The 21,909-nt window shown below is 44.5% G+C and overlaps 1 protein-coding gene across 8 annotated transcripts in view; it reads right to left on the reverse strand.

The window, feature by feature from the left end:
• Positions 1-21,909, reverse strand: part of MYO6 (myosin VI) — a 362,182-nt gene that overhangs the window by 71,310 nt on the left and 268,963 nt on the right. For all 8 annotated transcript variants that reach the window (XM_073569300.1, XM_073569297.1, XM_073569302.1 and 5 more), the window contains exons 24-25: positions 13,999-14,089; positions 75-225 (exon numbers count right to left, since the gene is read on the reverse strand). In XM_073569300.1, the coding sequence (XP_073425401.1) occupies positions 75-225; positions 13,999-14,089 (242 nt within the window). The remainder of the gene's footprint in view (positions 1-74; positions 226-13,998; positions 14,090-21,909) is intronic.

The raw sequence follows: 21,909 nt of genomic DNA on the forward strand, positions 1-21,909 counted from the left end.
TAATGACATTTTTAGCATACAGAACGCGACGCATCGGGAGAAGAGAACAGACATACTAATGCTGTCAAGCTCACCTTTATCTTCGACATAAGAGCATCGATGGACGACTCCAGGTCCTTCACCTGTTTGCTCATCTCCGGCTTCCCTTCTTTAAGAGCATTGACAACTTCATTGAATCTGATAAGCCTAGATTTCAGAGTTCGCACCTTCATCACACCTTCAATTCTTGAAAATATAATCAAAATTATATTTTAAAAAGGCATAACGTATATTTCAATATTCTGTACATACACAAGCCCCCTATATCTTAGTATCCCCAGCTCTCTTTTATATAGATGCCTTAATATTGAAAACTGCATCACCCAAAAGGAAGAGCCGAGGAGTTATGGAGTTCACAAGATCAAGACATGTTAATGATGTTATAGAATGTTAACGCAAATGCAGAAAAAAAAACACTATTTTCAAAGCATGTCAATATATTCAGTGTCAAGTCCCAGTGCCACAGGCATAAAAACATGTACTTAAACGCCTTGGTATGGTATCAACAAGGTTATTGATGGTTGTCTGAGGTATGTTCTGCCACGCTGTATGCACTTGGTAAATCATCAAGATCCACTGTTGGTAGCTCTAAAATACAGTAATTACATCCCAGAAAAGGTCAATGGGAGCCTAGTTTGGAGACGCTGCATGTCGTCATCGCACATTTAGGACACATAAGATGCTCACAGTAGCACAAGCAACATCTGGACTTGCGTTGTTATGCTGGAAAATGGCTGGCATACTTTCCCTTTGCCACGTGAAGGCTTCATAATTGCGTTCCCACGTGGTCTCCAGACCAATCTCCAGCTATCATCGAGTCAAAAACACAATCAGGACTCATCACTGAAGAGGAAAGATCTCAATTCCAGCCACCATTGCCACTATGAGAGCGGTGGAGTGAGGTCAATGGAATACCTGTAATAGGCAGGATATTTGGCTCATGCATACGACTTGTGAAGTTTCGCGCGCACACCGCTAGATGCCATAGCATTAGTAAGTGGTGTTTAATTTAACGTGCAGTGGACCACTCTGCACCATCTTTGAAATCAGACACAAAATAGTCACATCAGTCTTACTCCCAGAATTGTTGTGTGGGGTTGACTAATGTACGGTAGCTCAACCCCTCTAGGCTTCATTTTAGGTACACTAAAAGCTCAGCTTTACATTGATTTGGTCGTGGAACTAGTGGTATGGTCAATTCTGTGAAGTGTCACAGCAGCCATTTTTCAACATGAGAATGCCAGATTGTGAGTTGTTCTTCATACAGTGAGAATTCTGCATGACCTATATGTGTTAATATGGCCTGTAGCATCTTCAGACTTGTCTGCCATCAAGCACAACCAGGAGTATTCACATTTCTAACAATTATTGGGTCTTATGATTTTTGTGTGTCCAACTGCATTCGATGTGGCAGAACATTCTTCAGATAACCATTAAAAACCTAACTGATAACACGCCAAATCATGTAAGTGCAGGGATTTCTGCACGTGGCGCTCATACTCCATATTGAATACAACATGTTTTAAACATTTAGTTTCCATTTTTAATAATTTTCATAATATTAACACAACATGATTTTCATAATTCCACAATTTTTCCATCTTGGTGTTGCAATTTCAATTGTGAGGAGTGTATCGTTCTACATATGCGCTGATCTGATACAGCGGGTGAAATAAGTATTGAACACATCACACATTTTCTAAGTAAATGTATTTCTAAAGGTGCTATTGACATGAAATCCTCACCAGATGTCGATAACAACCCATCCAATCCTCACAGGCAAAGGAATCAAACCATAGATGTCCCATAAATTAAAGCACCACTGCAGGGTTTTTTTTTTCAGTGCTGGAGTTGCACTTTAAATGTAAGCCCCCTGCACCCGTTCTTATACTTATCTGCAAGTCTATGTGAGCCAGAACGAGACTCTCACAGAGATGTATTGAAAAGTGATATCCACAGTCCATGAAACACTGAAGCTGCCGGCAGGTCACTTTACGCCGGAGACCGATGAGAGCAGCGGTGGAAAAAGATGAAGTTGGCAAGTGAGTACGAGACAGGAAGCAGGAGAGTAACATTTAAAGGACCACTTCAGTGGTGCAATAAAAAAAACACTGGAGTGGTACTTTAAGTTATGTGCAATACTGAGAAATTACACAGGGAAAAAGTATTGAACATGCTTACTGAAATTTAGTTAACACTTCATACAAAAGCCTTTGTTAAAGAGGATAGCTTCAAGATGTCTCCTCAATGGAGAAATTAGTCACATGCAATGCTCAGGTGTGATTTTGGTCCATTATCCCACATAAACACTCTTCAAATCCTGAAGGTTCCGTGGGCTCCTTACTAGTGTTGAGCATTCCGATACTGCAAATATCGGGTATCGGCCGATATTCGCGGTATCGGAATTCCGATACTGAGTTCCGATACTTTTAGCATATCGAATACCGGAATCGGAAGTTCCCCTAATGCTATGAGCCAGTTTGATGTGATTCAGCCAATGAGGAATCCTAAGAAGTGTGGGCACATCCTGTTAGGCATGTAGGCATGTTAACTAATGGCATGGCTGTGATTGGCTGCTGAAATGATGTCATGATGCACTATAAAAGCCGCCGCCGCCATTTTGGGTTCACTCTGCTGTGAATTCAGTTAGGGACAGGACGCTGCTCTTCTGACTCTGAGGGACAGTTAGAGATAGCGATTTGCTATATAGTGCTTTACCCAGGCTACTGTAGCAACCCCTGTGTGAAGCTTTCTTTTGCCTTGCAGCGCTGTTCACAGCTGTCTGCAAGGTCTGTGTGAGTGCAGCTCACAGTGTAGTGTGTTCTGCAGCCACCTCTGGTTGTAGGCCGCTCAGCGTGCGTCACTGCCTCATACATATATTTTTTTTTTTATAGCTGCTCATTTTTACTGATTTCTCCTATTAGTGTGCATCCATCCGTATCCATCTACATTTGTTGCAGACACTATATAGGAGTAGATAGCGGAGCCTTTCTGCAGCCTTTCAGTGCTAGTGCACAGTTCTCTGCACTGCAGTGTTCACGGCTGTCTGTGAGGTCTCTGTGTGTGAGTGCATCTCACGCTGTAGTGTGTTCTGCAGCCACCTCTGGTTGTAGTCCGCTCAGCGTGCGTCACTGCCTCATACATTGTCCTTTTTTGCTGTAGTGCTGCCTATTTTTCCTGAATTTCTCCTATTAGTGTGCTTCCATCCGTATCCAGCTAGATTGGTTGCAAACACTATATAGGAGTAGATAGAGGAGCCTTTTTTCTGGCTTGTGCCCTGCAGCTGCAGCCAGATTAGTATTAGCCTATTTTTTGGAGCCTCATCTATTGCATTGTAGGTTACCTTCCTGCATTGTAATAGCTCCAAAAAGTTTGTAATACTATCGCTTTTACATCTTTGGTCACATCCTTTTTGTTTGTTTTTTTAAAAAACCACGTAAATAAAGTTCACCAAACACTCCACTTTACAGTTGTGTAGGCCACATTAGCTCATATTAAAGTGTAGTTCACACACTTTATAAAATTAGTGTTTCTTATATCTGTTAGCAGCTGTTCAGGAATAAGCACACTAAGCCCTTAGTACTTTTCTGCCTATCTTTATCAGTCTACCAAGATGAAGAAGGCAGGGAGTAAGGCACGTGGTCGTGGGCATGGAGTTTCAGCAGGGAGAGGACGTGAGGATTCTGTGCCTGCTGCGGGCACCAGTGACTCAGCATCCCCCAATTTTAACAGGGAACAGTCGTTTATGCGCAGCTTTGTAGGAGCTCGCCGTACCCCACTGCTGCGGGAGGAACAAATTGAAGCCGTTGTCGGATGGATGGCAGCTAACGCATCAACTTCAATGACTTCCACATCCTCTCAGGTCCACAGCACTGAAGAGCAACCATCTGTCTCTTCACCACCTGCCAAATTGCCCAGGCAGTCGGAGAGCCCTGGAGAGGAGCCATCTCATTCTCTACTTCTGTTCTCTGAATCTCTTGGCTTGGAAAGAGGGGGCCAGCCAAGAAGCATTCTAGAATGTGAAGAAGAGGGAGTATGCAGTGATGCGTAACAGCTTTGTCTCTCTCAATCTAAAGAGGCGGGTGGGCCAGTGCCTATGGTCAGCACACCTCAGTACGCATCTCATGATGAGACTCAGGTGCCACTTTCTGGTGCATACTGTGCTGGTGAGACTACCCAGGAGAAGCAGGTGTTTGAAGAGGGTAGTGTAGATGATGAGGTCCTTGACGCATCATGGCGTGAGGAACAGGAAGGTGGTGGAAGCAGCTCGGAGGAAGAGATTCTCTGAACGGCCAAGACAGGAGGGAGAGGAAGGGGGCAGACTTGGCTGCCTGTAGCCTCCACTTCGGCACCCATTAGGAGCATTCCTCTTCCAAAAACCAAAACGGGCGCTCCCAGAACTTGCAGTGCGTGGTCCTTTTTTGACACAGTTGCAGATGACATTTGCTTTGTCAAATGCAAGCTGTGTAATCAGAAAGTTAAAAGAGGCAAAAGTGTCAGCAACCTCAATACCACAAATATGTGGAAACATGTGCGGACCAAGCACGTGGTGGAGTTACAAAGACACACTGAAGACGTAGGCCAACCTACAGCACCACCTACCACCTCTTCAGCTCGTGTTGTAGCCTCTTCCTCCAGCTCACACACAGCTGGTTCTGCTTCCTCACAGGATCGCCATGGAAGAACCTCTGGCACTGTTGTACAGAGACCCAGTGACATTCCACCCACAGCACCACGTTCCCTGTCATCCTCACACTCCCAGGCCACTCTACAGCCATTGGTAGCACAGGCATGGGAGAAAAGGCGGCCATACTCGGCAAACCATCCCCGAGCACAGGCTCTGAATGCTGGCATTGCAAAACTACTGGCCCTTGAAATGCTCTCATTCAGGCTGGTGGAGACTGACACCTTCCGTAACTTCATGGCATTGGCAGTCCCACAATAAAATGTGCCCAGCCGCTTTTATTTCAGCATGCAAGCCGTCCCTGCCCTGCAAAAGCATGTGGAGGGAAAAATTAAACATGCGCTACTAAACGCCGTCAGTAGCAAGGTTCACCTGACCACCGATGCGTGAACCAGTAACAATGGACAGGGACGATACCTTTCCCTCACTGCCTATTGGGTAAATGTTGTGGAGCCAGGTACAGATCTTGAGAGTGGCGCTGTACGTGTTCTGCCAACTCCAAGGATTGCAGGAATCCAGTCTGTACACATTGACTCCTCATACTCCAGTTCCTCAGAATCAGCGCTGCAGGAGCCATCACGGTCTACCTCCACATGGACCCGTGAACGCTTACCTGTTACGACCGATATGAGCACAGCCGTGGCCAAACGTCAACAGGCCGTACTGAAATTAATTTCTTTGGGGAATCGAAGCCACACAGCGCAGGAGCTCTGGAATGCCATCAAGCAGGAGAGCGACGTGTGGTTTGTGCCAGCGAATCTCCAGCCAGGCTTGGTAGTGTGTGACAATGGCCGAAATCTGGTGGCAGCTCTGGGCCTAGGCAACCTCACTCACATCCCATGTCTGGCATATGTGCTCAACTTGGTCATGCAGTTTTTTGAGGGACTACCCGGATCTTGATGCACTGCTACACAAGGTCCGCATAGATCGCGCTCACTTGCGGCGTTCCAGCATGGCAAGATCGCGCATTGCAGCTCTGCAGCGCCGATTCCGCCTTCCGGAACATCGCATCATATGTGACCTACCCACCAGGGGGAATTCAACGTTACATATGTTGGAGCGGTTGTGTGAGCAGCAGCCAGCAGTAATGGAGTACCAGCTGCATCAGGCGCAAACAAGTCGCACTGCACGCTGTTCACACTTCACCACCACTGAGTGGGCCTCTATGAAGGACATCCGCCACGTTTTGCGTGCCTTCGATGATTCCACGCGGATGGCGAGTGCAGATGATGCACTAGTCAGCATGACTGTCCCCCTTATCTGCCTGCTTCAAAAAACACTGCAAGCACTAAGGGAGGACGTTTTGGAAGAGGTGGAGGATGAGGAGTCACAAATGCCATCTGCTTCTGGACAGTCTGCGCAACGTGGTTCCTCACAAAGGCCTAGGATGGGGACACTTTGTGAGGAGGATGAGGAGGAGTCAATGGAAGAGGAAGACATCTCTCCAGAGGAGGGAGGTACACAATGCTCTAGTAGTAAGTATGTAGAGCGAGGGTGGGGTGATGCAGAGCAGGCAGAGATGACGCCTCAAGCAGGGGACAGCGTTTCTTGGCCAGTTGGGAGTCTGCAGCACATGGTTGATTTCATGCTGCAGTGTCTGAGAAATGACCGCCGCATCGCTCACATTCTCAACACGGCTGATTATTGGGTGTACACCCTCCTAGATCCTCGCTACCGGGACAACTTACAAAGCCTCATAACACCGTTGAACCAGGAGCATAAAATGCGGGACTACCAAGACACACTGGTGCATTCCATCATGTTCTCCATTCCACCAGAGAGCAGTGCTGCTAGTGCTTTACAAAGCAGCTCTGTGCGTTGAGGCAGTGGAGGAAGCTCTGCACAAAGAGGGAGCAGAAGTAGCGCCTCAGCACAAGGCAAGACCAATATGGCCCAAATGTGACAAAGTTTTGTGTGCCCGCCACAAATGTCTACACTATCACAGACGGCTCCAGTCAGCAGGAGGCAACGTTTCCGTCAAATGGTGACAAACTACATGTCTTGCCCTCTCAGTGTACTCCCAGACGGCTCTTCCCCCTTCAAGTTTTGGGTCTCTAAGCTGGATACATGGCCAGAGCTTAGCCAGTATGCATTGGAGGTGCTGGCTTGCCCTGCTGCTAGTGTATTATCGAAACGCGTCTTTAGTGCCGCAGGTGGTGTACTAACAGACCGTCGCATGCGACTATCCTCCGATAACGTTGACCGGCTTACTTTTCTGAAAATGAACAAGGCCTGGATCTCGCCGGAATTTGCCAGTCTTCTTCCAGATTAAATTGGTTGGCAACAGTATCCAGGTCTCCTGTTGTGTTCATGTTTCTACCACCTGAACTGTAATCCCTGTGCTCCAACACCACCAGTTGTTGCTCAGAAGTGTCGTCTGCACAGAGAAAAACACTGGCTCCTGTGTTAGTGGGGTTCAGTAATGCCAGCTGCTCCCCTGCTGTGTGTACGGCAACATCTCCTGCTCCCTCCACATTCATCCCAACATCAGATATTAAACTTGCTCCAATTCGGCCCCAGCCTACACCATGATTGACCCTGTGCTCCAACACCGCCAGTTGTTGCTCAGAAGTGCCGTCTGCACAGAGAAAAACACTAGCTCCTGTGTTAGTGGGGTTCAGTAACGCCAGCTGCTCCCCTGCTGTGAGTCCGGCAATGTCTCCTGCTCCCTTCACATTCACACAACATGAGATATTAAACTTGTTCCAATTAGGCCTCTGGCTCCACTCTGTCTCTAGTATTTACCCTGGGCTCCAACACCACCAGTTGCTGCTCAGAAGTGCCGTCTGCACAATCAACATTTGCTCCTGTGTTACTGAACCCCAGCAGTAACGACAGCTGATCCCCGGCTGTGTGTCCGGCAATTTCTCCTGCTCTGTCCACATTCCCATTTGTAGTAGTGGGAATGTGGACAGAGCAGGAGAAATTGCCGGACAAACAGCAGGGGATCAGCTGACGTTACAGAACCCCAATAACACAGGAGCAAGTGTTGACTGTGCAGACGGCACTTTTTAGCAGCAACTGGCGGTGTTGGAGCCCAGGGTAAATACTAGAAACAGAGTGGAGCCAGAGGTCTAATTGGAGCAAGTTTAAAATCAGTAGTGGTCTACACCAAATATTAATCTTGATCCAATTAGGCCTCTGCTTCCACTCTGTTTGTACTATTGACCCTGGGCTCCAACACCACCAGTTGCTGCTCAGAAGTGCCGTCTGCACAGTCAACATATGCTCCAGTGTTATTGGGGTTCCGTAATGTCAGCTGATCCCCAGCTGTGTGTCTGGCAATTTCTCCTGCTCTGTCCACACTCACACAACTACAGATTTTAAACTTGCTCCAATTAGGCCTCTGTCTCCACTCTGTTTGTAGTATTTATCCTGGGTTCCAGCACCGCCAGCTGGTTCCCGGCAGTGTTTTTGGCACGGGTACTCCCTCCTGCCCAGCCTGGTTCCAGCACGCCAGCTGTTTGCGGGTAGTGTCAACGTCACTTTGCCTCCAAAACTTTGTCCTGTCGTGTTGCGGTCGGGTTAGCCGACTCTATGGTGCCTGCAGTTTAGGTGCTTCCTATGTGGGCTGCGGGATCTGGCAATAAAGGCTGTTTCCGTAGTGCCAATAGGACAAGCACCCCCTGTAGGACTGAGGGTTTCGGTAACTGCGGCCAGCTCGCGGCCTTGCAACGTTGTTTTTCAGGGGTACTTTCTGCTACCCATCCGGGTTCCTGCACCGTCAGCTAGTTCTCAGCAGTGCCATTGGCTCTTGTTCCTTCTGCTGCCCCTCCTGTTCCAGTACAGTCAGTTGGTTCTCGGCAGTGCTTTTGGCTTAGGTGCCTCCATCTCGGTATCCGAGTACCAGCAACGTCTGCTGGTCCTTGGTAGTGCTTTCTAGCACAGGTACCTACTGCTTAGTAACCGGGTTCCAGTACCGTCAGCTGGTCCTCGGTAGTGCCATTGGCTCTTGTTCCTTCTGCTGCCCCTCCGGGTTCCAGCACCGTCAGCTGGTTCTCTGCAGTGCCTTTGGCTTAGGTGCCTCCATCTCGGTATCCGAGTTCCAGCAACGTCTGCTGGTCCTTGGTAGTGTTTTCTAGCACAGGTACCTCCTGCTTAGTAACCGGGTTCCAGTACCGTCAGCTGGTCCTCGGTAGTGCCATTGGCTCTTGTTCCTTCTACTACCCATCTGGGTTCCAGTACCGTCAGCTGGTTCTTGGCAGTTCCTCAGCCTTCTTGTACCTTCTACTACATTTCCAAGTTCAAGCTTTTTGAAATGGTTTTTGGTAATCACTCTGGATCTCCCTGACGATGACCCTGAAGACCACCCCAAAGAAGACCAAAAAGATGACCCTGAAGAAGATTACCAAGAGGACAAAGAACATGAAGACAACCACCAAGATACAGAACAACAAGAGACAGAAGACTAAGAAGCAGAAGAACAAAAAGCAGAAGAACATTAAGCATAAGACTAAAAATCAGAGCAAAAGATATTATCTAAATTATAAGCAGAAGAAGACTAAGCAGTGTATGGTGGTGAGTCCATTCCTCCTCGTGGTGCCCCTGGAAAATGCCTGCTGCTGCAGGCCAAACTGAACGCGGACAAATCCTGTTGTAAATCTTTTCTGACAGGCAGAACGGAAGGTGTAATCTTCAAACTTTTATAGATAACAACTACAGGAATGCCTGTCACAAATAAGAATATGATGAAGAAGAAGAATAAGAATAAGATGAAGAAATAGAATATGAAGAAGAATAATAGTTGAATAAGAAGAATATGAAGAATTTTAAAAAAAAAGAATAATTGGAAGAAGGTGAAGAAGAAGAAGGTGAATAAGGTGAAGAAGTTGATGAAAACTTTGCTCCTGCTGCTGAGGATCATGAAGGAGAAAGTGTGGGAGAGTAAAAAAGAAGGTGAAGAGCATGGAAGTAGTGAAACATACATATCTGACAAAATATAACAAAGGTTAACATAGTCAATATCTTTGTAACTCCGAACGTCTTAAAAAAAAAAAAAAAATACTTCCTGCTATTCCATTTGATTGGGCTAAACCTCTGTGCCTTTATGTCTCCTCCACCTCCCCCAATACATTCTACATTATTCTTAGTTGTTTTTCTTTATGTAGAATTAGCCTACAAGGAAAGAAAGGGTTTATTTTAATTCCGATATTTCTGTCCCATTGACTTGCATTGGTTTCCGGAATCGGAATCGGCGATATCCGATACTTTTTGGGTATCGTTCCGATCCAATCCGATATTACACGATATCGGAAGGTATCGCTCAACACTACTCCTTACATAAATTCTGAGCTTTAGTTTTCTTCCTTAAATGTTCTATTGGATTTAGGTTAGGTGATTGGCTGGGCCATTCTAGGTGCTTTATTTCATTTCTCTGAAACCAACTGAGAGTTTACTTGGCTGTGTGTTTGGGATCATTGTGTCTTTGAAATGTCCACCCTCATTTCAGCATCATCCTGGCATAGATTTCTATTAAAAAAAATGTTGCGGTAAATTTGTCCATTTATCCTTCCATAAATTATACGAAGTTTGCCAGTGACGTGCTGAAAAACAACCCAACACCATGATGTTCCCACCTCCAAATTTCACTGTTGGTATGGTGTTTTTGGGGTGTTAAGCAGTGCCTTGTGGCCTCCAATCATAGTGTATTATGGCATCCAATGGGTTCAATTTTGATCTCATTTGGCCAGACTATATTCTCCAAGTATTTTCACAGGCATGTTGTTGAGTAAATTTTTGAACACTCTTGATTATGCTTTTTGTTCAGCAATGGAGTCTTACGTGGTAAGCGTGCATACAGGCCGTGGAAGTTGAGTGCATTACTTATACTTTTCTTTGAAACAATTGTACCTGCTGATTCCAGGTCTTTCTGTAGCTCTCCACCGGTGGTTCTTAGCAGTTGGACAACTCTTCTGATAATTCTTTTCACTTCTCTGTCTGAAATCTTGCAGAAAGCACCTGTTGTGGCCGGTGAAATTATGCTCTTTCCACTTAGAGATTACTTCCCCAACAGTGCTCACTGGACCCTTCTGTAGTTTTTAAATTCTTTTGTAACCAATGCCATGAGTATGCTCACTAGTTTTAGCAATCTTGAGATGTTTCCTGTGTGGCACCTTGGTAATGAGACACCTTGTTATAGGCCACCAGCTGAACCAGCTCATATTGTGTACAAGCCAAGTTTTTCAGCACTTTTTGTGCTAAAAATGCCCCCTCGGCTTATACACAAGTCATTGTCCAAGAAAGCAGGCGGGGGAGGGGGAGCGTTGGAGCAGTGGGTGACAGAGGCAGGAACCGGCAGGTGTGACTAAAGCCTGTGCCGCTGCTTAAGAGAAATGAATATTCATTTCTGTTATAGCGTGCACAGTGACGCCCACAGCCACCGGCTATATCCTACTCACCTCTCTGCGTGCCCTGCATCTCGTTGATCCCGGCGCCCTCGCAGCATCTCGTTGGTTCCGGCTTCCAGCAGCTCTTCCTGTGTCGAGCGAACACGTGGCCCTGCTCATTAAGGTAATGAATATGGCATGTGTCTCCACTCCTATAGGCGTGGAGACGCGTGCATATTCATTACCTTAATGAGCGGTGCCACGTGATTGCTCGGCACAGGAAGAGCTACTGGAAGCCAGGACCAACAAGATGCAGGGCACGCAGGGAGGTGAGTAAGATGTTTTGTTTTGTAATAGGAGCCATGCATACAAGGACGGGAGGGGGGACCCATGCATACCAGGACAGCGACGGGGGAGAGCCATGCATACCAAAACAGTGACCGGGGGAGCCATGCATATAAGGACAGCGATGGGGGAGCCATGCATACAAGGATAGGGGATAAGGAGCCATGCATACAAGGATAGGGATGGGGGAGCCATGGATACCAGGACAGGGATAAGACAAAAATGCATGCCCGGCTTATACTCGAGTCAATAAGTTGACCCAGTTTTTCGTGGCAAAATTTGGCGCCTCGACTTATACTCTGGTCGGCTTATACTCGAGTATATACAGTATTTTTCAATAAATGGCAAGATTACTTTCTAATTACTGATAGATTTCAGGTGGTGGAATGACTTTCCATGGCTTTTTGCAACTCTCTTTCTTCTTGTGTTATTTCTAATTATTACACATGACTTAATTTATGGACATGTATGTTTTGATTTCTTTGCCACAATGGATTGGATGGGTTGTTATTGACATCTGGTGAGAATTTCATGTTAATAGCACCTTTAGAAATATATTCACTTTGAAAATTGGTGACGTGTTCAAAACCTATATCACCTGATGTATAATACCAAAACCGTTGCCTAATACTGCGCATGACCCTATTGTGCTGCAAAGACAACTGTGACCTTTTAAGGCATGACCCCTGAAAGGGATTCCTAACAGTTTAGACCCCTCAAAACTGTTGCCAATTTAGGTTGACAGAAAGAACAGTTTAAACATAACACTACATCCATGATCCATGGTCATGTTGGATGTCTGCCCAAGTAATCCAAGTATGAATCCATGATGCAATGCAGGTTTGTCAGGAACGTCCCTTCACATTCAGTGTCCATGGTACTCTGCACCTTCCATTTACTCTTGAGTGACATTTTTTAGAGGTTTCATGATTGGATGCCACAGCCATCATTCAAAAGGAGAGGTAAGAGTCTGGGAAGCATTCAAGGCACAGAACCTGTTCTATCAGTTTAAAACAGCTGACAGACTCCCTTAAAGGGGTTGTAAATGGATTTTTATCTTTACGGCCTATCCTTGAGCTAGGCCATCAATTTATGGCTGGTCAGGGTGCAACACCCGGCATCTCTGATCAGCTATTCCCTGACCAGGCTGGATGTTCTCAGCTGCGGGGCTGCACAGGACAGCTCAGTCAACTATATAGTGTTCGTGGCAGGGTAGCGCACATCTGCCCCCTAATTATTTAAATCAAAAAGTCCCAGACAACCCCTTTAAGTTGTGAGTTCCTCAGAGTTATTCTTCTAACACATCTTGAACATTGTCATGTTCCTCAAATCACTTCTGAACATTTTTTTTTGTTGCAGAAGGCCAGGCCACATTATCCTACTTAAAAGACGATGCCCTTAGGGAACACATGTGAAACTTGGTAACAGTTGGTGTAACAATCACCGTAAAGAATCATTTAACATAGAACACTATTTCCTAATATTTATGGCTATGTCCATAGAGATATGAAGGACGACAACTCTAGCACCTAGTTTTTCCCTATTGTGGCTGCTTATCGTCAGTTTTGGCATAAAACTGAGAAGACATTAAAGGGAATCTGTCACCTCATTTTTGGCCTATGAGGTGCGGCCACCGCCATCAGGGGTTTATATACAGCATTCTGTAATACTGTAGATAAGCATCCGATGTAACCTGAAAGAAAAACTAGTTCGATTATACTCACCCGGGGGTCCGATGGATGTCGCGGTCCGGTCCGGCGCCTCCCATCTTCTTGCAATGACGTCCTCCTGCGCAGGCGTACTTTATCTGCCCTGTTGAGGGCAGAGTAAAGTACTGCAATGCGCAGGCGCCGGACCTCTCTGACCTTTCCCGGCACCTTCTCACTGCAGTACTTTACTCTGCCCTCAACAGGGCAGATAAAGTACGCCTGCGCAGGAGCTGCGGCAGAAGCAAGAAGGAGGACGTCATCGCTAGAAGATGGGAGGCGCCGGACCGGACCGCAACACCCACCGCACCGCGCCACCCAGTGAGTATAATCTAACTCGTTTTTCTATTCTTTCATTACAGAATGCTGTAGATAAGCCCCTGATGGCTGTGGCAGCATCTTATAGGCCACAAATAGGGTGACAGATTCCCTTTAACATGAAAAAGCTAAAGAGATGACAAATGCCTAGCACTTCATTCCCATGGTTAATTTTAAAAGGCGCGATAGAAGAAATACAAGCAGAAATGTATCCAGTGCTGTTCCACAAAATAAATGGCATCTGTACCAATAAAAGTAGTTGTTAAAATGTAAAAACAAGATGATGGCAGCGTTATGTTTATGTTGTTCCCAAAAAGGAAACATATCATCTACTCTGTCAACTGATTGGGATGAATTGCTCAATCTCGAAATCTGTAATGGCGGTCTCATTTCACATAGGTATCGAACACCTGTTCTAGATTACAGCCTTACGTGTCTGATAATCATTGTGTGATTGTGAGCACAAGATGTCGGATCAGGCTGGCAGAAATAAAGGCATGTAGAAATAAAACAAACGACAAATCATGGGATGGGCGAAAGAGAAAACGGATCTGATTCTGTAAACAGCCGTCATTCTTACCGTGGTTTGTGCTTCTTTCTGCAGAGCCACATCCGAATGGTCTTTTGCATCTTAATGCACGCTGAAGCCCGATACTTAATTTTATTTTTTACTTTAAAAGAAAAACAGGAAATCAATTTCAATTGGAATTTATTATTATGGAAATCATAAGCACACAAACCAGTAAAACTTTTTTTTTTCTTTTTACATATTCGCAAATCCATAGTAAGCTCTGTAACATGTCAACTTTGGAAAATTCACCCAAAAACATTCTCCTCCTTTGCTTTCATTCAAACTTTTTTTTACATTGCAACTATACACTCGGACCTCAGCTCAGCCCCTTTCTTCTCATGATGGTTAGCACTGTAGTCCTGCAGCGCTGGGGTCCTGGGTTCAAATCCCTCCAAGGACAACATCTGCAAGGAGTTTCTATGTCCTCCCTGTGTTTGCGTGGGATTCCTCCAGGTACTACGGTTTCCTCCCACACTCCAAAGACATACTGATAGCGAATTTAGATTGTGAGCTCCAATGATAATGACTGTAAAGTGCTGTGGAATATGATGGCACTATATAAGCAAGAAAATAAATAACTTTACTTCTGGTTGGAAGACAACTAGCTGCAGCAGGAGCCTCCCCCCACTGCATGGTCTGCAATAGTAGGTGAAGAACATTCACCCCCAACCATTGGGTAACAGACTTCACTCATCTGGACTGTGATAATTACAGCGATCAAAAATAAGTTAACCTGGTGTTGTCTGTAGAATTTACAACACTTTGGTTTAGGATTATGCAGATAATCTTAACGACTAATATTCAGTAGGGGTAGAGAGTACAGAAAAAAGTTATTTTTTAGGGAGTCCCATCAGTATGTCCAGTATCTGGAGCATTGTCAGAGTACAATATGGTTGCCAAAGGTGATTCAACAGGCAACTAGTAAAGGCCAGTGGGCCATATTTTTATAATGCGGTAATGCCAGTACCTTGCTTTGCTGACGCACTACCATCACTTTGGTTCTATACCATTTTTTATAGGATGGTACAAGTGGGTACTTCTTTTTGGAATGGAGGGCATTTATTGTAGAAGCTGGACCTACAGGACAAGACTCCATGGGAGGTTTATGACGATTACCAGTCGGTGTCACTCTATCCACTTCAAATTAGACCCCCAATGTGATCACCACATAGCTTTTTTTTTCGACCTAAAAATGCTGACCGATAGTAATGGAGTCCCTGAATTACAAAAGATTTTCCACATTCGTGCAGGACGCACTAGATGCAGACGGCTGATGTCAATGTGAAGAATGGAGTATACCGTCACGATATGTCTAAATGACGTATAGAGATTATTATATGATCATTATCACTGAACTGCTATGCTCTCGGAGCTGGGACAGAATAGCAGTGAAGGCACTCAGCACATTTTGAGCAGAATCACAAAGCTGCTAAGCTTCCTATTCACTCCCAGCAATCCATTAAAAAAAACAAAAATTTGCAAAATTGACTTTATCTGTGCAGAAAATGAGGAAATGTTTTATTTCAGTTGTCAGAGAAGGACATGGCTTTCCCCAGCATAACCCAAGGACTGCTTTGGAATTTCGAGAGCTCAGAATACTCTTAACATGGTAAAAATAACACAAGCGCATAGGAAATGATGGCGAGCACCGACGGCCTGGAGATTGTAATGGACAATGCCAGCAGCTCGGCGTTTTTACAGGAGCTGAATGGCTCCAGCTGTCAGGGAAGAGGACTAATGTGCTTCCTATTCCTGCATCTCAGTACACCCATAATACACTCTAATCATATTTAGGAGTTGGCGGAGGTATTACCGACTGCAGAGGTACAAGACAATTTAAGCACAGAAATGCAGAAATGCAGTTGACAAGTAGAATATTCCCTGAGCATCGAATATCCACTTGGAAATAAGAGAAACACTGCATACTGGTGAACATGCGAGTTACATTTATCATCCACCGGTCTGGAGCTTAGAGACATCCTGTTTGGCTACTTTAATGTCCATCCTTTGGGATGTGCAGTCGCTCCGCAGCATCTGTTCCCTATATTAGTGATGTGTAAACCATGAGAGGACCTAAAGGCATTGTCTTGTGTGACATAAGTTATTACCTCTTCACAGGATAGGTGATACCCTGGTGATCGATGGCGTCCGAACGCTGGGACAAACAATAATTGGCAGAACTTTAATTCCCGTTAGGATGGATCTGCATTCCACATGCTAGACATCTGCTCCATTCATTCCCTATGGGGTTGCTGAGCTCAGCTTTTTCCAGCAGTCCTATAGATAATGTATGGAGAGGTGGTTGGTCATCAAATCTGCTACTCCAATTTGTAAAGGGAAACATTAGTTACCCGTCGGGGATAAAAATTCCGCCATCTGCGAGTAACAGTGGTCAGACACCACTGAACAGTAAATTATCACCTATCCTGCAGATAACTTGTTCACTGGACAATGCTTCCAAAAAGAATCTATTAGCAGGATCAACCTTCCTATACTGTCTATATTGGCATGTGTATCATAGGAAGCTGAATCAAACGATACCTTGATATCTGCAGTTGGGAGAAATCCACGTTTTTCTTAATATGTAAATGAGCTGTTAAGATCTACAGGCCGGACATAGATCTCCCTGAGAATATGGCTCTAGGGCTTGCTTTAAATGAAAGCGTGAGTTATCAGTGTTAGACTTGTAGTTCAGGAGAGAAGACTGTCTGTCATTACATGTCTCACACTGGTAACACTACCTTTCATTTAAAATAAACCCTAGAGGCAAATTCTCAGGGAGATCTGTGTCCAGCCCAGAGATCTTAACAGTTCATTTACAGTGCCTTGCGAAAGTATTCGGCCCCCTGGAACTTTTTCAACCTTTTCCCCCATATCATGCTTCAAACATAAAGATACCAAATGTAAATTTTTGGTGAAGAATCAACAACAAGTGGGACACAATTGTGAAGTTGAACGAAATTTATTGGTTATTTTAAATTTTTGTTGAAATTCAAAAACTGAAAAGTGGGGCGTGCAATATTATTCGGCCCCTTTAACTTAATACTTTGTTGCGCCACCTTTTGCTGCAATTACAGCTGCAAGTCGCTTGGGGTATGTCTCTATCAGTTTTGTACATCGAGAGACTGAAATTCTTGCCCATTCTTCCTTGGCAAACAGCTCGAGCTCAGTGAGATTTGATGGAGATCATTTGTGAACAGCAGTTTTCAGCTCTTTCCACAGACTCTCGATTGGATTCAGGTCTGGACTTTGACTTGGCCATTCTAACACCTGGATACGTTTATTTGTGAACCATTCCATTGTAGATTTTGCTTTATGTTTGGGATCATTGTCTTGTTGGAAGACAAATCTCAGTCCCAGTCTCCGGTATTTTGCAGACTCCAACAGGTTTTCTTCAAGAATGGTCCCGTATTTGGCTCCATCCATCTTCCCATCAATTTTAACCATCTTCCCTGTCCCTGCTGAAGAAAAGCAGCCCCAAACCATGATGCTGCCACCACCATGTTTGACAGTGGGGATGGTGTGTTCAGGGTTATGAGCTGTGTTGCCTTTATGCCAAACATATCGTTTCGCATTGTTGCCAAAGTTCGATTTTGGTTTCATCTGACGAGAGAACCTTCTTACACGTTTGGTGTGTCTCCCAGGTGGCTTGTTGCAAACTCTAAAGACACTTTTTATGGATATCTATGAGAAATGGCTTTCTTCTTGCCGCTCTTCCATAAAGGCCAGATTTGTGCAGTGTACGACTGATTGTTGTCCTATGGACAGACTGTCCCTCCTCAGCTGTAGATCTCTGCAGTTCATCCAGAGTGATCATGGGCCTCTTGGCTGCATCTCTGATCAGTCTTCTCCTTGTTTGAGATGAAAGTTTAGAGGGACGGCCGAGTCTTGGTAGATTTGCAGTGGTGTTGTGAGTATATTCTCCCCTTCACCTTTGATGTCTGATGAACTCCCTCTGCTGGTGAAGAAAGGTAGTGAAATTGATTGGGATGGGAAGAACCTGTCATCTGAACAGGCGGAGTGTGATTGGACATCTGGAATTTCTGAGTGGATATAAGGCAGCCGACGCCCTGCAGGGCTGCTGGTGATCCTTTCTGCTCTGAGCTCTTGCCTCCAGTTTAGTTCCTGTCTACTAAAAGCTAAGTTTTTGCCCTGCTATTATTCCATGAGATTTTGTCTGGTTTCCTTAGTGTTTGTATTCAGCCAGTCCTGGTTGAGACTGGCTGAATTCCATTTTTGTCTCTGATCAGTTGATCTCTTTGCTCTGTTTTCAGAATATACCTGAGTGCTGATATAGTGATTTTGAAGTCTAGCGACTTCAGGGCCTTTTTCCCTATCAGACGGTTGTGACATTTTTGGTAGGGTTTTTTGCGGATTGCAGCCAGCATCTTTTCTGTCCTGTCCTATCTAGTTAGTTGGGCCCCATCGTTTGCTCTTCCTGTCTTTCTGTCTGTGTTTGTGTTTTCATCTGTTTTTCACCGACAATACATGTTGGGGGCTGTCTATTGCTTTGGGGTCTGCTCTGGGGCAGTTTACATTTCCCCTTTCCTTATTTAGGCTTATGTAGTTCTCAGGCTGTGACGAGGGGTCTAGGGCACCGTAGGAAACCCCCATGGCTACTGTTAGTTGTGGTGTATGGGATCAGGGGTCTGCAATCCGATAGCTACCAACCTCTCCGGTTTTCTGGACTTAGCTTGTATTTTTGTTTTCTCCTCCTCCGGTGACTCATTCATAACACAGTGGTATGATACTCCTTCCTTCCATTTCAATATGATCACTTGCACAGTGCTCCTTGGGATGTTTAAAGTTTTGGAAATCATTTTGTATCCAAATCCGGCTTTAAACTTCTCCACAACAGTATCATGGACCTGCCTGTTGTGCTCCTTGGTCTTCATGATGCCTTCTGTGCTTCAAACAGAATCCTGAGACTATCACAGAGAAGGTGCATTTATACAGAGACTTGATTACACACAGGTGGATTATAGTTAGCATCATTAGTCAATTAGGACAACATTGGATCATTCAGAGATCCACAATGAACTTCTGGAGTGAGTTTGCAGCACTGAAAGTAAAGGGGCCGAATAATATTGCACGCCCCACTTTTCAGTTTTTGAATTTCAACAAAAATTTAAAATAACCAATAAATTTTGTTCAACTTCACAATTGTGCCCCACTTGTTGTTGATTCTTCACCAAAAATTTACATTTGGTATCTTTATGTTTGAAGCATGATATGTGGGAAAAGGTTGAAAAGTTCCAGGGGGCTGAATACTTTTGCAAGGCACTGTACATGTTAAGAAAAATGTGGATATCTTAGGAACAAGAAATCGGATTGCAGATATCAATATATCATTTTATTCAGCTTCCTATGATCTACATGCTCTTATACACGGTTTAGGAGGGTTGTTCCTACTAATTTTGACAATAGGTTCATTTTACATTTTGCACTGTTATGGCTTTTACAAGCTCTATATATCAGGTCACATTCCAAAAAAAATTAAAAATTGTTCCAAAAGGTGTCAAACCCCTTTAAAAAGCACTACAGTAAAGACAGTATTTACCATATGTGAATGCACTTAGCCTCTATATTTAAATGTAACTACCGTACTTGTTTTGCACAACGCGACGGCTCACTGAGTTAAAGGGGTTCTTCATTTTCAACAACGAGGACCCCAAAGGCATGTAAAATAAGCTAGACAAGACTCATCTCCCTTGGTGCCAGAATCGTGCTCTCGGCTGCTGCTCCAATCTCAGGTACAGTGAAGAACACTTTGAGGGAAATGGAAAACCCCTTTAACTTTACGGGTTTACAGCCAGCATTACGGAAAATCATGTATGACATATCAAGGCAAGAACAGACTCCGCTCTGCAGAACTGGTGAACTGCGCTCCATCTGATGTAAAGGAATAGCACAATGGCATTCCATACTTGATAAAACCCCGAAAATGCCAAACTGATAAATGTTCTCTAGTGATGGCTGCAGAAACATAATTTGTTTTACTTCCATAGCAATTATAAGTTGACATAATTGTCGCTCTTTTTTATCGTAACCTTTGCAGAGGTCTTCCTGATTTCAGCGTAAATCACACAGTACTGCACTGATCTGATTGCGAGGCAATGATATTCTGGTAGCATATAGTCACAGCCACACAAGCTATATATTAAAAGAACCAGATACACAGGTCTGGAAAATACATCGGTTTTAAATATAATTTTAAAAAAAAAAATGTATGTTTGTGCATAGTTTTTAACCATTTAAATAAGGAATATCAAATTTGACCATATATTGCTTGCCACATTCAGACTAGACTACACTTGTATTGAGCGAGGTCGCACCCATCTAGTGGGAATGTGGCTGGGAGTATGCATATTGCATTGTAGTATTTTTAAGCCAAAATCGGGGGGGGTGGGGGTTGGTTGGTTGTTGAAAAATGAAGAAGTGGCGACGTGTTTCTATTAAACGTTTCCTCTGGCTATTCCACTGATGAGTTTGGCTTCCAAATTCGGAGATAAAAAAAAAACTCACCAAAAACCCAATGTGTGCACGAGGCCTAAGCCGAGAAATACACTCTGCATTGAAATGTATTTGGCGCAAATTAAGATTGCCAGTAGAAAGATCAGTTGAGACCCCAGAACATGCACATTTTACTCATTTCACCCCTTAGCTGTCATGGCGTCACAGCCAGTCTTATGGTCCTCCATTAACTCACAAGCTTGTTGCATGTCATGGCGTTATTTGATAGCTAATCAGCACTACAAGTGCCAAAGAGTGAGGCTGTGTGCACACGCTGCGGAAAAGGTGCGGATTCATCCGCGCGGATTTTGTACAATCCGCAGGTGAAACCGCAGGTCAAAAGACCTGCGGTTTTACCTGCGGATTGCTCTGCGGTTTTGCCCTGCGGTTTTTCATCTCCTCAATGGAGGAGATGGCAAACCGCAGGAGAATCCGCAGAAAGAATTGACATGTCAATTCTTTCTGCGGATTGAAAACCGCAGATAATCCGCGCGGAAAATTCCGCACCGTCTGCACTGCGGTTTTTGATTCCCATAGGGAATCATTGTACTGTACACCGCAGCAGAAACTGCTGCGGGTCCGCAGCGGCCAAAACCGCTGCGGAACCGCAGCAAAATCCGCAGCGTGTGCACACAGCCTGAAGATACAGAGAGAAAACTGGAGCCGGAGGAAGGGAACGAGTGAGCCAACGGACCACCAGGTGGGCGGCTGCAATGCCAGGATAGGTGAGGGGTGAGGTGTAATGGGTTTTTTGCCCTTCGGGGCCCTAAAAAAAAATAAAAAAAATGGAGGCTGGCTAGAAGGTATTTTTGCTAATATGTGCAAATAAGGAAAAACCGGTTCCTGGGGAATCCAAAATTTTATGAAATTTGAAGCGGATTTGATTGGTCTTGAATTGATGTTCTCAGCTCTGTAAGGCGTTATCAATTTTGTATTTGACACCAAAATTTCAAAAGAAAAAGGTAATTAACGTTATAATTGTGGCGCAGACTGATTAAAGACAACAAGAGTAACAGTCATCTTAATTTTTATTACATAAAGCAATAGTACAAGTGAAAATTAGAAACTTGGTAGTGTATCTTATCAGAGAAATCTGCTTCTGTTTCTGCCAAAAGTAATCTTTTATTCTCAATTCTCTTATAAAATCTGTATGCCGTGTAGACAGATTATTACTACAGAGATAGGGGAGAGGCGCTAGAAGCAGACCTCCTTCCTCCCCTGTCTGCACAGAATCTTACCATAGTAACCGCCATCTTCTATCTCAGTAATGCAACCATTTATCGTCACTGAATGTATTTTTTACCTGTGAATTGTGAGTTTTGAAAATGAAAGCCCCGTCTTGGCAGAGAAAGGAGATTTCTTTGATAAGATAACTTACAAAGTTTGTTATTTTCAGGTGTTCTATGG

The sequence above is a fragment of the Dendrobates tinctorius genome, unplaced genomic scaffold (genome assembly GCF_039654945.1).
Source record: "Dendrobates tinctorius isolate UK_male_01 unplaced genomic scaffold, ASM3965494v1 ptg000024l, whole genome shotgun sequence".
Lineage (NCBI taxonomy): Eukaryota > Metazoa > Chordata > Amphibia > Anura > Dendrobatidae > Dendrobates > Dendrobates tinctorius.